Below are 15,524 nucleotides of genomic sequence, written 5' to 3' on the forward strand. Positions count from 1 at the left end.
AGCCACTAGGTGTCACAATTCTGTTCTAAATCAGCCACTGATGTGCTATTATTTGCCTACAAGCATGGTATATTATTTGTGAAAAGAAGACAAGACACATTTTGGGAAAAAAAATATTCTCTATTAAATTTTATTTGTACATAAATTGTGCAACAGGAATATTTCCATCTGAAAACACATGAAAAATCATTTCTGAAAGGCCACCAAAGCTTCTGCATCACTACCACCTTTGTCACATACACTCAGAATTGGCCTTCCTCCTTGTGGCAATTGCGTACTCACTCTAACCACTGTCCAGTACATTGTGCCCTATGGTGTCCAGCTGCAGCATCGATTCAGCAATCCAATTGACTATTATAGTGCATGTGCCACCTGTTCAAAAATATCTGAATCAGCGCAAATGGAGATTGCAAAAATGTCTGGCTATGAAAAGAAGACCAGAGCACCAAGAACTCTGTATTTTAAGCTTAAGGCATGGTCAGTTTACAGTATCATCAGTATTTTTTATTGACAAAGTCTGTCTATGTTCAAGCAATTAAGAAAACTAAAAAAAAGAAAAAAGAAATATGTGAACAAAAGGGGAAGCTGTCCTTTCATTATAACAAGAAAATCTTCCCTTTGATGATGTAGTTACTCCAAAAAGGACAAGCTTAATCAGTGACAGAACAACAGCAGATGGAGACATGTCTTTAGGGTCTGTAAGGGATTTAAGAAATAGCAGTGAAATCTGGAATGTAACCCGTTTGACACACAGGAGAGCATTTATACTGAATAAAGATCACTATTCTTATGTTTTTTTGGGCTGCTCAAATATTACTATGAGGTGTGTGCACCTTTAACAGCTCACATACAGTCATGTCCAAATGCTTACCTATACTCCATCAATTTATTGACTTTCAATGTGTATTTAAATTACTTATAAGGAAATGCAGAAACACTAAGCACATTCTTCTTACTCCAGTATACAGTGTTATTTGATGAGGATATGTAAGGATATTAATATCATACCAGTGGTTAATGCAAATTAAGACTTGTATCAATATGAAATATTAGCCAAAATTCTGTGTGCATGAAAACTAGCTTATTTGCTCATGCACATTTTCCTATGGAGTGTTGAATAGTCAGGCACTGTGACATTTTTGTGAACTGTTGAATAGTGAACTAGCTTACAATCATACTGTTGTAATTTGATATTAGCTTCTAATTGCTTGGTTCTTGATTATGAACTCTGGACATATGCCTTAGGAGGGCAGCAGGTTCCCAAGGACTCTGCCAGAAGAGCGGACAAAGCCTACAGGTGTGCTTAACATAGTTATGAATGCAGTAATCACACTTAGAGCGTCAAGGAGAGGTCAGTTCTCTTCTATAAGGTTCAAGTCCAGTTCTGTGCAGTCTCTTTCAAAAACAATCTTTTGCCCCCCATCTACTGCAGTCCTTTTTCTTTTATCTTCTTCCTCCTCCTCCTCCTCCTCTTCTTCTTCTTCTTCTTCACTTTCACTTAGTGGCCCAATGCTGGCTCGTCCCAGGAACTCAGCAGGGGAGAAAGCTGAGTGCTGCTCTGCCTGGGAAGACCCTGGAACTATGCAGCCACCTTTACCACACATTAGGCTCTCGTGATTTCCAATCTACACAGGAGAAAGAAGTGTACTGATAAACATATTATCATGTCAAAAGTCTAGCATGTGGCAAACACCTCACTTAACCCAGGCCCAGTCAAATGCCCATTAATGCAGCTGAATCATCAGGTTCATACCAGGCTCTCCATCTATAGGATACACACCCAAATGAAACTGGCAATGACAGGAAGTCACATGGACAGCAGTGCCTGTTTCTTTGGTTAGGTAAAGGTTAACTGAATTCCATTGTTAATTGTAAAGTCTCTTTAAAAAGGAGCGCTAAAGAGGAGCGCTATATGAATCATTAATCATCCATCTGACATTTAAAACATAATGATGCCGTTTACGATTTCCTGGCAGTGATGCTTTTCAGTGGTAAAGAGACAAGATAGCTTCAGCCTTGCATAATGACAGCTGCTCTGACAGTGTTTGAGGACTGTGCCAATGTGACATGGTTGCCGTATTTCTCACCGACTTATCTAATGAATGGTGTAGCAGGGCACAACTTCTGATATACAAACAGATGTTTAAGTGCATTTTTACATTAATTTCCGGTTAAGTTAATTAAGTTAATATTTATACAATAGAATCAGGTGCATGAGAGTCTTAACAAATCTGACAGAAAGAAAGTTTACCCATATTTCGGTCTTTGTGCATGCACAGAAATTATTATTCCCCTTATGAATACACAGAGGTGCATGAATATTACCCCAGGAGGGCCAGCAAGCAAACTGCAGTTTTCTAGCTACCCAACTTTATGTGTGTAGGGTGGTTTGTCTCAGTGATATATTGTTGCCAAATATTTGACGATTATTTTTTTTTCCACACATTGTCAGAAAACAAGTCTGCATTTATAGATTTTGCTGAAAGAGCCATTGTAAATTTCTCATATCACGGCAAAGTGGTATGTGAGTTTTGCTGTACTAAGCAGTTGCAACCAGGGAAACCTGTGACAGGGGTCTAATTAAAAATGGGTCAATCTTTGGCCTGACATGTGTTCAGTAAAGTGCATCATGGTTGAATGGATATGGGAAATTTGCAGCTTAAAACACTTACAAAATAGCATGCACATGTGACAGAGACATGGTTATGGAAACAGCTCTGGGGACCTTCTTCTTCACTAATGATCAAGAACATTACCAGTCTGAAATGGAGAAAGTGAATGGTGTGGGGGCCAGAGGCCTCTTATTGGACTCCAAGATCCGAGAAAGAAAACATGGGCACAAGTGAATCCAGGCCTGCTGATTACATACTGATAATCTCAATATGTGCATCAAAGAGACACATGACAGAAACTTCCTACCTTGAAGGCCCAAAATAACTTTCTTGCTTACCTGTGTCATCTTACTGAAGTCGAGGCCTGGCCTAGGGCAGGGCAGAACATCTGGGTCATGGCGCCTCTTCAGGCGAGGTTTGCGCATGTCGCAGGGCTGCGAGTGGCATCGCGGGAGCGCTGGGTGCAGGCCGCGCCTAGAGGAGGATGGCGTGCTGCAGGCTGAAGTGGGAGATGGAGACAGGGCTGGGTGTTCCATGCCAGAGCAGCCATACATCAGAGCAGAAGCAGGGGAAGGCTGCGGGGGGAGAAGCACCACAGAGGCATCCTGAATGTGCACAGGGGAGAGGGAGAAGCGCCGCTGCAGCACTGAATGAGAAACCAGGGGGGCTGGTGAGGAAGAGCAGGAGGAAGGAGTAGCAAAGGAGGCAGAACAGGCTCCTTTAAGTTTGTCACAGGGGTCCCATGAGAAGCTCCATGGTAATGGGGAGTCAGAGGACAGAGCTAAGCTAAAGAAGGTAGGACTAGAAGATGAGTGTAGGGAGGAAGAGGTGAAAGAGGAACTAGGACCACAAAGTGGCAAAGAGCTGGCTCCAGAGCTTGAACTAGATGCTCCTCCACTTTGGCACCCACGTTTGACTGGGGTCCAAACCTTGGATGCACTAGGATGCCAGGTAGAGCGACACCGAGACAGGTCCTCTGGAACAGAGAGGGACCGGCAGTGGCGTTTTGGAGGTGGTGGTGGAGGTGAGCTTTGGAAAGCTTTGCTTGAAAAAGAAACTTCTGGTCTCTGGAGATGTTCTCCAGAGTGGGAATGAGGCCATGGGGAGTCTAATCCACAGGAATCATCCAGATTGTTGGCTTTGGATGATTGGTGTGTAGCTGAGCTGGTCTCTGAAAACGCCAAAAGAAAGTCATGAAACTGCTGACTTTGCTGATTTCAGCACCAAAATGTTGCAAAAACTGTACTTAAAATCAATGAACTTGCCTTGTGTTGATCTAGAAGCACTCCACGAGACAGTGGGACTGGAGCCCACTACAGGTAATGACTGAAACAGAAACATAAGAACTTAAATTAAAAAAAACAGAACCAATAAAACTAAGTACAAAGAAAAATGGCCTTAAACAAAAGGACAAGATTTAGTTTTATATCCAACTCACCACATTCACATTGAATGAGAAAGCCTTGTAATAAGGCTCTTCCAAACTCTGCTTACGGAGCTGCTCTGTGATAAGTGTCACCATATTTGTAGCTACGATCCGGGGACAGACATGGAGATGGAGGAGATTTACCGAGGGCAGTGGAAATTGTTTTAGTCAGAATCGTGGCGTGGTTTGTGGTGTCCCCCCTCACACCTCAACCAGCCAGACTGACCAGCTTTCTTACTATGCCACGGTCATTTCTTTGCCACCTAGAGGGACAGATCAGAAGGGATCCTTGTGAAACAATGTCAATGATTAACTGAATCTGGTCACAATCATTGCAGAAAAAGCACTTCATTGAACAATAGCTTATAAATGGCAAGGCAGATCCATTAGGCTGGATAGGAGTGCAAAATCTGCCACTGCAGGTTGTCCTCCAACATGCTGTTATGGTGCAGAAAGGCCTTATTCCTGGTAAAATTTGTATTGACCACATATCAACATACTACGACACAAGACCCAGGCTGGGATATGCATGCTGCCTCATCATTCACACATGAAAAACAGAAGTTCATGTTCACAAAGGCAGAGAGCACACATGGACATGGAGACAGAACAAAGAAACACTTCACATTCCATCATGCACAGTGGACATGGCCATTTCTTATAGGAACTACAAACATGGACTAGGAAATTTAAAAGAAATTGAGTATGTTGGAAGTGAAAACCTTTGGGGCAAAACCATGGCAGTTAAAGCCAGTTGGGTCCAATAAAGAGTTGTGAGTTTTGAAGTGAATGGAAGGGGGAGGGAAAGAGGAAAAGGGCAAGGATGGGGGAAGTGTGTGAAAAATGAATGGGGATAGGGGTTGGAAGCATGCCATAGTATCTTTGCAATGGGGACAAAGAGCAGTGACCAGGTCTTAAGGGTTTATATTACCAACGCAAAACCAAAATGGTGTGATGTACCAAGAGTGCAGAGGGCCACAGGGCCTGCATGCCCCTTTCTTTATACAAGATTCCTTTGATATATCCTTTGCATGCAAATAGCACTGAGGTTACTTTTAGGATTTAATAGTTATCCACAAAAATTTAAGGATTAACCTGCACTACCAGCAAACTTTTGCACAGCACAAACATGTACATTTCAAACTGAAACTAATACAGAAAGACAATATAAACACTATCCACTTCATTAAAACAGAACATGACATTTTAGCATGTAAAAGCGCATAGCACCCAACAACAAGTGCACAACTAATGCTGATACCCTAACCAGACATTATACAACATAATCATACAAGGTTAAACAGTACCAACTTTTCATTATGCGTTTTAAATCGAAATCAAAATTCTTGATATAGCTTTTCACTCCTACAATATCATTAAAAGAGACGGTTTTAACACTTTCTGTTGGATGTGGCCTCCAGGGCCTTCCTCCTTGTGGCAAACATGGTGCTACATTGCTAGCCTCGTTCCACATGCCAGAAGACAGGCTACCTCGCCGGCACAGGGGCACAGGCTGAACCTCATCCTGGAGCAGCAGCCACTGTTTAAAACTCAGCACCCCACTGACTCCATTTGCTTAGAAACAGCCAACAGCAGTGCTGTAAAACACCAGCTGATTTAAAACTTTGACATCACTTCAATCTTGGTTTCAAACTTTAATGTTGACGTTAAAACAAATGAATGATATAACCTCATAACAACAAGCGAACACATGTAGCACAAAGCACTATTAAGTTAGGTTAACCAAGTAGCTCTTGCCTGTGGATACTTTCCGTCTTGTCTAATATGCAAATGAACAAATAAGTTGAAGGCAGTGTCGCACAGCTTGCCCTTATCTAAAAAAACCCTCTGTGTTAGCTAATTAAAAGCCTGATGCTATCTTCTACATTAGCTGCAGAACAACGGGTTGTCATTGACAATGTAAGACTTACTAACGCCGGACTAGATTTACTGGCTCAATCGGATACAGACTTTTGCTGGTGATCATAAGTATATAGTAAGCTAGCTCAGCAACACGATGCAGCCCGTGGAACAGTTAAGTTATCAGTCGGTGCTGTTAGCTAGCTGACAGGATAACAAACGTCCTGACTAACGCTACTAGTTGGCTTACATTTGCTCTGCTACCGGTTAATGGCTTGTCATTGTATTCGGTTGCAGCTATGACTCGTTAGACTACTATATTAAAAGGGGCGTTGGTAAAGTCAGCGTTTTGGCCGATAATGTAATAATTAGTTGTAGCATTAGCTTGGTTGCGCAGTCTGTTTGTAAGCTAGCATGCTACAGCTGTCCTGATGTATTACCTGCATTCAATGGTTCCTTAGCAACCGAAGCTGCACACAGTGCACCGGATAGAGAGCAGTATAGCGGAGTATTTATAGCCTTTGGACCATACCAATACAGAGGGGTTTTGAAGACACTGCCTCAAACATCGCATTTGTGTAAATCCCGCGATACTCTATAAAGCACACCATTTTCCAATATGATATTTATTCATTTTGGTTTTACCAATCAAACAACACTTTTATCAACAAAATGCTGCACTTATTTTTGACGTCTTTATCCCGTCCCACACTTGGACCCTTCTAAATAAAGCGACAGCATGAAATCAAAGCTGACCAAACCAATAGGACCAAACAGTGTTTTAGAGACGTTAAAACGTTGTTTTGTTTTTTTAATACATAGAATAAAAAATAATGCCATTACAATTTAAAAGGCGGTCTATATTTGCAATAGAGTAACAGCTACACTTTCATGCAGAAGATTAACCTAGGTGAACCCAGAAATGTAGCATGGACGCATGCGCGGTCGATGTCCAGACTTGGCAAAATAATAACCCCAAACTACAACTACCACTGTCATTGCGGAGCTCTTCCTTCATATGTTCAGTAGTTGTTAGTGTTACGCACAGAGAGAACCCAAAGAGAATATGGCATTCCAAAAAATCAGGAAAGAAGAAACTCTCTCAATGAGGAAGAGATTAATCGGGTATGTAAAACTGAAACTGACTGGCATTGTGTTGTTTTCTTGATAGACATATTGTGTCCGCGCAAAAAAGTTGCTGACACGTAGTTGTTTCTTTGATCGCAGGCAGTCATGCAGACTATTTTATTCAGATGACCCTGTGAAAATAGTGAGAGCGAGAGGCCAATATCTATTCGATGAAAATGGGCAGCGCTATCTGGATTGCATCAGTAACGTTCATCATGGTAAACCGTTTTATAACCCAGTGCATAGTTCAAAGTTATTACCTTTATAAAACACAGTTTGTTACACAGTTATACGTGTTAGTAACATACAGTGCTGTTTCTTTTGTAGTGGGCCACTGTCACCCCAGCATTACACAGGCTGCAGTGGCACAGATGGACCTCCTGAACACAAATACAAGATTCCTGCACGACAACATTATAATGTATGCAGACCGCCTGGCTGCCACCCTGCCTGAGAAACTGTGTGTCTTCTACTTTGTCAACTCTGGGTAAGCAACTCTCTCACACACATACATTCCTGAAGTGCCATTTCAGTGATTTTACGTCTGTTCTTCTGGCAGTTCAGAGGCCAATGATCTTGCCCTACGCTTGGCACATCAGTACACTCAACATGAGGATGTCATTGTGCTTGACCAGTAAGTATTCTGTTCAACTGCAACACATTCACCCTCTGACAATACACCTGCCCATCAATTACCATGAACTCTCCTTTTACACTAGTGCATACCATGGGCATCTAATGTCCCTCATCGACATTAGTCCTTACAAGTTCCGGAAACTGGCAGGACAGAAAGAATGGGTTCATGTGGTGTGTAAATTAAATGTCCATTATTACACAAACTGGTGATGGCAGTGGACTCCTGCATATCTGAGAGAATGTGTCACATCCTCCTAGGCACCCTTACCAGACACCTACAGAGGCATGTACAGAGAGGATCACCCCAACCCTGGCCAAGCATATGCTGATACTGTAAAAGATCTAATAGAGGAGGTGCACGGGAAAGGTCGCAAGGTAGTTTAAGTTTTTTTGCAGCCTGAAAAGAAATCTGTAACATGCATGACTACAGATATTGCATAAAGCTGTAAAATACATGACTGATGCATGACACTTATATAACTACCTTTTCTCACTAGATTTCTGCCTTCTTTGCTGAATCATTGCCAAGTGTTGGAGGACAAATCATTTTGCCCCAAGGATACTCAGCTAAAGTTGCAGAGTAAGTGATGTATCATTTTTCAGATCCTGTTCTCGTTTAGCTGAATATACAACAATAATGACATGTTGCATCTTGTTGCAAGACACATTCGCGCAGCTGGTGGAGTGTTTGTGGCGGACGAGGTGCAGACAGGCTTTGGACGTGTGGGGAGTCACTTCTGGGCTTTCCAGCTGCAGGGGGACGGATTCTGTCCTGACATAGTGACAATGGGGAAACCAATGGGCAATGGGCATCCCTTGGCATGTGTGGCAACCACTGCAGAGATAGCTGGAGCTTTCACAGCTAATGGAGTGGAATACTTCAATACGGTGACTATACACTGGCCTCAACACAATATGAATAAAGGCTCCCTTGATATCTCCCAGCTTCAGAGACAGCCAGACACATGCCTGTTTGTTACACCATATAGATAAATCATGGTATTGGTGTAAGTGTTTTTTAGGTAAAAAATCAAAAATAATGTTTTTCCATGTGTATTTTCTTGTGGTGGTTATATTGATCACTTACCACTGTGTGAGAACAGTTCTTCATAAGTTATAATATAATATATTGACTTATGCTTTTAAGCAAAACAAATTATTTTTAAAAATAACATTTATTTTTAAATCAGTTTGCACTACCCCTGGTTAAATGCATATATCAAGATAAAAAATTGTTGTCTCTAACTTCATCCAGTTTGGGGGGAATCCAGTGTCCTGTACTATTGGTCTGGCCGTACTTGATGTGATAGAAAAAGAGGACCTAAGAGGAAACGCCACAAGGGTGGGAGAGCATCTCAAAGATTTGCTCAAAAAACTACAAACAAGACATCAAGTAATTGGCGATGTCAGGTAAGGATGCATTGACTAGTGCACTCAGGCCCATAACACTCATAAAGGCGGATGCTGATGAGACATCTTGTCAGTGTGTGTGTGTACAGAGCTCCATCTACAGCTCTCTGACTTACAAATGTTGTGCTGGAACATCTTTTAGAACTATTAACTCTTCTGCACTCATTTTTTCTGGATGGATATTACATTGTAAGGGAATTTTAAGCATTCAGTATATCCTTAAACAAACTACTTAAATAGAAGTGTTATTTTTTATGGAAGCCTCCTTTCAGAGCAGACATTTCAACTTGTCATAGTAGGAAAAGCACAGGTGTTATCAATGAAATGTTACTTTTAGATTTTCACTCTAAAGCTGTGCTTTTCTTCTTGTGACATTAAATTCTGTAAAAAGGGCATATATTAGGCATTTGCTTTTTCTTAGCCAAGAGTCAAAAATTGAGCTTGTTTTCCTGTCTTGAAAATACTTAGCACAGCTGGAGGAGGGAAAAGATTACATAAAAACAGCAATAACTTACTTTGAACACATACCCACTGCAAGCTTCTAGCTACATTAAACAATATTTAATTAATCAAGTATTTTTATCACTGCCTTACAAACTAACAAATGCACTATATTGATTTACATCAATCAGAACTGCATGCAGGGACTTGCTTTAAAATCAATCTGTAAACATCTGAAAACTAATGGGATTCAATGTTGAGGTGTCTTAAATCATTTTGGAGTTTGTTTTAATAATTATTTGTATCCATTTTTTTTTTCTTACAGAGGTGTTGGACTGTTTGTAGGTCTTGAGTTGGTTAAAGACAGGAAGCAGAAGACTCCTGCCACAGAAACAGCAGCACTGGTGGTGAAAAGGTACTGGACTCTAATGCAATACATCAGTTATGTTACAGTTTAAATGCACACTACCAACAACTTATTTTTTTGTGCATGCGTCTCTGATTGGTAATTGTCACTTTAACATTAGATTAAAAGAAGAGGATAAAATCTGCGCCAGTACAGACGGCCCCTGGGAAAGCGTTGTGAAGTTCAAACCTCCCATGTGTTTCAGTATGGAGGATGCAGAGCTGGTGGTACAATGTATCGACCGCATCCTCACAGGTTAGTTACACAAACACCACCTTACGTTTACAGATGCTGCTTCAGGATCGTTTGAGAAAAAAGCATTCAATAAGGTTGAACACTGTGAAAGATGTCTATAAAGACTTAAGACCCCACATTTATATTTTGGTTTTAAAATAACTTGTTAAATTGTCTTGTTCTCACAGACATGGAAGCCAGTGACATTTAAACTGGAAAAGGAAGACATCTAAGGTTTGTCAAACCTGTAGAAAAGCTTTTAATTGCATCAGACATTGTCAGATGGTCACATTCATAAAGTTCAGAGGTAGAGATGTGAATGTCTGTACTTGAAGTTCCAATATATCAAACATGTTTATTCAAGTCACTTAGAACATGTTGCCACCTTCCACTCAGCACCAACTACTGTGGGGACTTTATGAAATAGACTTTGGACTGACGTATCAGTTAATATTTGTAGGTTTTTATATGAAAGTTTATCATTGTACTTTTTTCTTTCCCAGGTGTTCAGAGCCATTTTAAAAGGCATCACTTCAATGAATTCATCCAATTGCAGGTTATTATATTTTTCATTATGCCAGCTACAGCACATCATAACCACCTGAGACTCATCAAACAAGATTGTTATGTGACATGAATGAACTGCCTCAAATGTTCTATTTTTTAAATCAAGACACTAATAAAATGTAAGAATTTTTTAAAACCTGGACTTTTTTTTGACCCACAGTAGCAATATTTAAAATTAGCCCCATATTACAACACTGATCAGCAACATGTTCTCAATACACAATGTGGTTGAGATAAGCACTTACCCGACAACTATCTTTAACTCCTGGTCACATTCATAAAAATGCTCAAGTACCGCTGTTTCACATCTAGTGGGGTGGGTATTAACACTCAGCCAGTTATCCTGCAGGTAGTGAAGCTCTCTCCCACAGCTTCCGTAGAGTTGTTAACATTACTCATGACAAAACAAGCAAGCCATTTAACAGTACAAAACATTTTAACATTAACTTTACAAATAATAACAAAAGGATCCATGTGTAATATAAACCAAAAGTTTATTTCTACCAATTTGCCCAAGACACTAGAGGAATGAGTATCCAGTGAGAGAGGGAGTGCCCTCTTTACATTAACAGGCTTGCGTTCAGTTGAATAACACTAGTAAAGCCACTTAAAATTGCAGACATGATGGGGGAAGTATCTCCTTAAAAGCCAAAAGAAAGAAAGAAAAAAAATATATATGCTGGTTGTCTTCGTCTACTAGGCCATCTGCAAACATTCACTTTATACGCTTACAATGAACCCTTTGATTAGTTTAAATCCCTTATTTGCCTCACCCCACATCTGAAAGCCATGCAACTCGCATCCAACATTCAGCACGGGAGAAAATAACTAAAGTTCTAGAAACACCAAAAGAAAAGAAAAAAAAAAAAAAGAAAACTTGTTTTATTTGTGAGCTTTAAAAGCTCTTGCTCCTGCTCATCTGTAAATCCAGTAGACATGTAAAAATACAACCATACAATACATTAGATTCAAAAAGGTACCAAAAAGTACAGTAAAAATAACACTTCCATCACTGGAAATGTAAATGGACACAAAACAATATAAAATAAAAAGTGGAAAAGTGACATTTGCTTCCCCAGTTCCTCACTTGATCTGTACAAATGGAGCATGAGTCCAAATTTCTGCCAACTCCAAAGGAAAAGCCAGAGCCCATGTTGGTTGTGGTCAGACCATGGATCTCTTTTTCTTATTTACTTTAGACCTTAAGAGAAAAACACGGTGCTTAACGTTACTGAGAATAAACCAAATATGGCATGCAGTTACACAAAGACAGACAGGTGCATGAATGAGTTTGACAGGTCAGTGAATGGACAGACACACTTTTTTTGGGGGGGGAAGGGGGCACGACCGCTAACTATTACACCTAGCACCCTGGTGAAAGGTGAAACGGTCCTTAATCCTGTTCTCAACCACCACCAACTCAACCCTTATTGATCAAGTAGTAGAGATGCATCTTAAGATGGCTGACAGGTGGAATGAATCCATCTTTAATGATCACAGACCCCACAACACGGCCTACCCTAACCCCACCACAATGCTTGAATGGATTTAGAGTAGATGGAGATCTTTGGGGTCAAAAAGGCACCAATGGTTACAGCTATGTTCTCATACTACCACGGATGATGCAAAAATGCATACCTGCACTACGTGTGATCAGTATGGCTTGTAGCTATTCGGGTGGCCTCGTCTTGGAGTTTTCCCATAGCTTGTATTGCCCTGGTCTGGAGGACAAGAGAAAAAGGGACTGAGTTCTTCTGTACAACAAGGAGGACCAAGAAAATAAAGTTTCTCTCATTCTTTTTGCTTTCCCTGGGGGGACTTATCGCTTACTGTAATCATAGCCACCCCCATAGCCGTAATAAGAGTAGTCATAGTTGCCGTAGCCGCCATATCCACCGTAGCCTTGCTGTCCGTATCCATAGTTCGGGTTGTATCCCTGGTTCCAGTAGTTGTTGTAACCTTGATTCCAGTTCTGGCCCTGGCCTAGAAACAACAGGTGAGGCCTTTGTCACAACTCTCCAGCACACAGGACCAAGGTAGTTACTCGGCACAAAATTAAAATCTATGGTTGGGTGTACAGAACCATATTTTGCTAGACACAAAAAAAAGGTGCTTACCTCCACGGCCCCTGCCGCGTCCTCCATATCCACGGGCACCATACTGCTGCTGCTGGTAGACCTCTTTGGGCTGGGCTATCTTTATTTCACACTAGAACACAACAGAAGACAACATTGCATTGTGTGAAATAACTTATTTCAAAATTGACTACACCATACTCAATTTCATTCGCATGCAGAATGTGTGTCATGCAATTACCTTGCTTCCACCGACGTTATGGTACTTCTTCTCCATAACCTTCTTGACGGGAGTCTCTTCTTTATAAGTGATAAATACGAATCCCCTCCTCTTTTCTGTCTTTGGATCTTGTGGAAGCTCAATGGTCTCAACCTACACAAGAGGAAAACACTTTTGGATCCAGTCCAATACTTAATAAATTGACAAGTGTATTGAATATCGTACCTCTCCAAAAGTCCCAAAGTACTCTTGAATGACTTCCTTTGAAGTGTCCGGGTTAAGGCCACCCACAAAGATTTTCTTGACTGGATCCTTCTTCATAGCCATGGCCTTCTTGGGGTCAATCACTCTGCCATCTAGCCTGTGCTCCTTCTGCTCAAGAACCTAAAATAAAAAAAAACTGTTTAAATTGCTTTTCTTATAAACACAGAACTATTCTGGCTCCAATACAATTACTTCCCCGCTCACCTTTTCTACACTGGCTGCATCTTTAAAGAGAATAAAGCCGAATCCCCTTGACCGGCCTGTCTGCTGGTCCATCTTTATGGTGCAGTCTGTCACCTCACCAAATTTAGTGAAGTAATCTTTAAGATCCTTCTTGCTCGTTTCCCAGCTGAGACCACCAACAAACATTTTCCTGTGCACAGAGAAATGGAAAGGGACATGTTTAGCATTACAGGCAGCCCCGCTACTTTATATATGGCCGTGGGGGTGGTGTTGAGCAGGAGGGGGGTGTAAATGTACACACTGTTCCAGAACATCTGTTGACTTTGAAAGGCAAGCTACAGTTACTATACCTTAAAATCAAATTAGATCATTTTAGTGAAAATCGCCTTTTTTTCATTAAGCTCAAATCAATGGTTACTGCTAAGCATTCATGTTAGATTTGATCCCTGCTCAAGCGCCCATCCCCCCTCCGCGCTGCATATGGCGCCAACAAAGGCCGGTTGAACAAAGAAACATGGCAAACCACGAGCGTTTATTATATATATCCGTTAAACAAAATTTCATCATACAATTTATAAACTTACCCTGCATCCTCTTCTCCTTTGCTGGCGTCGATTTGGCCGCCTTCTGTCCCACCGTTTTGCGAGTTCCCGTCGGCGTCGGGCCCTGCGCCCTCTTCGCACTCATTCACGGCGCTTTCGTCGTTCCCCTCTTCGGTGAGCTCGGCTCCGTTAAAATCATCCTCGACTTCGTGGCCGTTTTCAGATGTTTCCATATATTGTTGCTCTGTCTCAGACATTTTAGGTTATTATACCTAAAGAGAAAAAAATGCATCAAATTAAACTAAATCGCGTTGGTTATATAACCGCTATGCCGTACATGCTTCGCCATTTACATGGTGGCAATGCATGCATTTCCCACCATTTTGGCCGGCACGATCGCCTTCCATACATTCATAGAAAGTCGTATTTGTTGCAGACTGCCAGCAAATAGCAACAGGGCAACGTTCATTTCCACAACATAGTAACCGCCTAGCCGTTAAAGTAACCTTCTGGTAGAGCTACAGATTAAAGCAGTGTAGCTATCTGCATCACACTGATAAACCAAGCCTGGACTGTACAACTCGAATTCGCAGTTACGTAATGCAAAGGCCGTGCTAGCCGCACTGTAGGCCAATATTTTCTAGTATTAACACATATTTTAACTACATTTAGCAGAAAAACGGCGAAAAGACTACAATATTCAGAGTACTTACGTGACAAAATACTGAAAAAAACCAAGACTAAACAAGTACGAAAACCTGCTTACTGGTCACACAACCGGAGAGCTCTCTTCAAGATGGATTCTCCCACACGACGACAACTCGTGGTTGGTTTTCTAGAACCGGCAGAAAAAAAACGCCATTTCTGCAGAGAGGCCACTTGATTGGATGATCACTGCTGCCTGTTATAGCATTGACCAATCACATGCACGTCTCTTTCTTTTCACAGAAGATGTTCACGCCCTTAACACACAGGAAGGAACTCCGAGTACCCTGTCTGCGTCGAATGAAAAAAAGGAGTTGTTCCCTGCCCGGCTATTTTTTTCTAAAGAATATGATAAATTGCAACTGTTATGTATATTAATGTTTCAATCCATTATTCATAAGTTTTGACTGTCTTGCGCTGTGAATTGCGGTGAATGCCAAAAAATGTTGTAAAATGCAACAGTAGTCCAGTCAAGGGTCCGAAAATTAAAGGACGGTATGTGAAAAATGTAGATCTCGGTATCTCTGAATGAACATTAATGATTGATAATTACTTATGTGTAGCCTACAAGGGCCCATATGAAGGTGATTTTCTTTTAGTGACTTTTGTACAACTAGAAAGAAAAAAATTAACGTTATTTTTTAGAAAATAGGCTAAAAAAAACCACCATAAAATAATCAAGTAAATCCCATTTTCCAGTTCAAATACAATGTTTGATTTATCATGCACCAAACTATTTCTATCCACCACTGACTTTGTTCAGGTCACAGCTGTATGCCCATAGGTCCTAATTACCCTTGAGTACTTTGAAAATA

The 15,524-nt window shown here is 41.0% G+C and overlaps 3 protein-coding genes across 6 annotated transcripts; 1 reads left to right on the forward strand and 2 right to left on the reverse strand.

Moving 5' to 3' along the window:
* Window positions 1-114: 114 nt before the first annotated feature.
* Window positions 115-6,401, reverse strand: LOC131981274 (protein FAM53C-like). Of its 2 annotated transcripts, none has more exons than XM_059345492.1 (5): window positions 6,339-6,401; window positions 4,051-4,301; window positions 3,878-3,938; window positions 2,951-3,783; window positions 115-1,625 (listed from the first exon to the last, which is right to left on the reverse strand). In XM_059345492.1, exons 2-5 carry the CDS (start codon window positions 4,132-4,134, stop codon window positions 1,353-1,355), a joined length of 1,251 nt encoding a protein of 416 aa, XP_059201475.1. In that variant the 5' UTR covers window positions 4,135-4,301; window positions 6,339-6,401; the 3' UTR covers window positions 115-1,352. The 2 variants fall into 2 exon arrangements, with proteins under 2 accessions (XP_059201475.1, XP_059201474.1); XM_059345491.1 differs by lacking the exon at window positions 6,339-6,401 and adding an exon at window positions 6,149-6,304.
* Window positions 6,402-6,446: 45 nt separating this feature from the next.
* phykpl (5-phosphohydroxy-L-lysine phospho-lyase) lies at window positions 6,447-10,740 on the forward strand. The gene is made up of 13 exons (XM_059345494.1): window positions 6,447-7,023; window positions 7,126-7,244; window positions 7,354-7,513; window positions 7,586-7,660; window positions 7,746-7,833; window positions 7,921-8,037; window positions 8,160-8,242; window positions 8,325-8,550; window positions 8,918-9,072; window positions 9,839-9,928; window positions 10,041-10,174; window positions 10,342-10,387; window positions 10,657-10,740. Exons 1-12 carry the CDS (start codon window positions 6,965-6,967, stop codon window positions 10,362-10,364), a joined length of 1,329 nt encoding a protein of 442 aa, XP_059201477.1. The 5' UTR covers window positions 6,447-6,964; the 3' UTR covers window positions 10,365-10,387; window positions 10,657-10,740.
* A 457-nt stretch (window positions 10,741-11,197) lies between these two features.
* hnrnpaba (heterogeneous nuclear ribonucleoprotein A/Ba) lies at window positions 11,198-14,916 on the reverse strand. 3 transcript variants are annotated; one of them, XM_059345496.1, is made up of 9 exons: window positions 14,718-14,871; window positions 14,047-14,276; window positions 13,484-13,652; window positions 13,241-13,399; window positions 13,037-13,168; window positions 12,838-12,928; window positions 12,551-12,703; window positions 12,359-12,441; window positions 11,198-11,921 (listed from the first exon to the last, which is right to left on the reverse strand). In XM_059345496.1, the coding sequence occupies exons 2-8, from the start codon at window positions 14,259-14,261 to the stop codon at window positions 12,374-12,376; spliced, it is 987 nt and encodes a 328-aa protein (XP_059201479.1). In that variant the 5' UTR covers window positions 14,262-14,276; window positions 14,718-14,871; the 3' UTR covers window positions 11,198-11,921; window positions 12,359-12,373. The 3 variants fall into 3 exon arrangements, with proteins under 3 accessions (XP_059201479.1, XP_059201480.1, XP_059201478.1); XM_059345497.1 differs by lacking the exon at window positions 11,198-11,921 and having other exon boundaries at window positions 12,356-12,441; window positions 14,771-14,916; XM_059345495.1 differs by lacking the exon at window positions 11,198-11,921 and having other exon boundaries at window positions 12,356-12,441.
* Between the last annotated feature and the right edge of the window lie 608 nt (window positions 14,917-15,524).

Source organism: Centropristis striata, chromosome 12 (genome assembly GCF_030273125.1).
Source record: "Centropristis striata isolate RG_2023a ecotype Rhode Island chromosome 12, C.striata_1.0, whole genome shotgun sequence".
NCBI lineage: Eukaryota > Metazoa > Chordata > Actinopteri > Perciformes > Serranidae > Centropristis > Centropristis striata.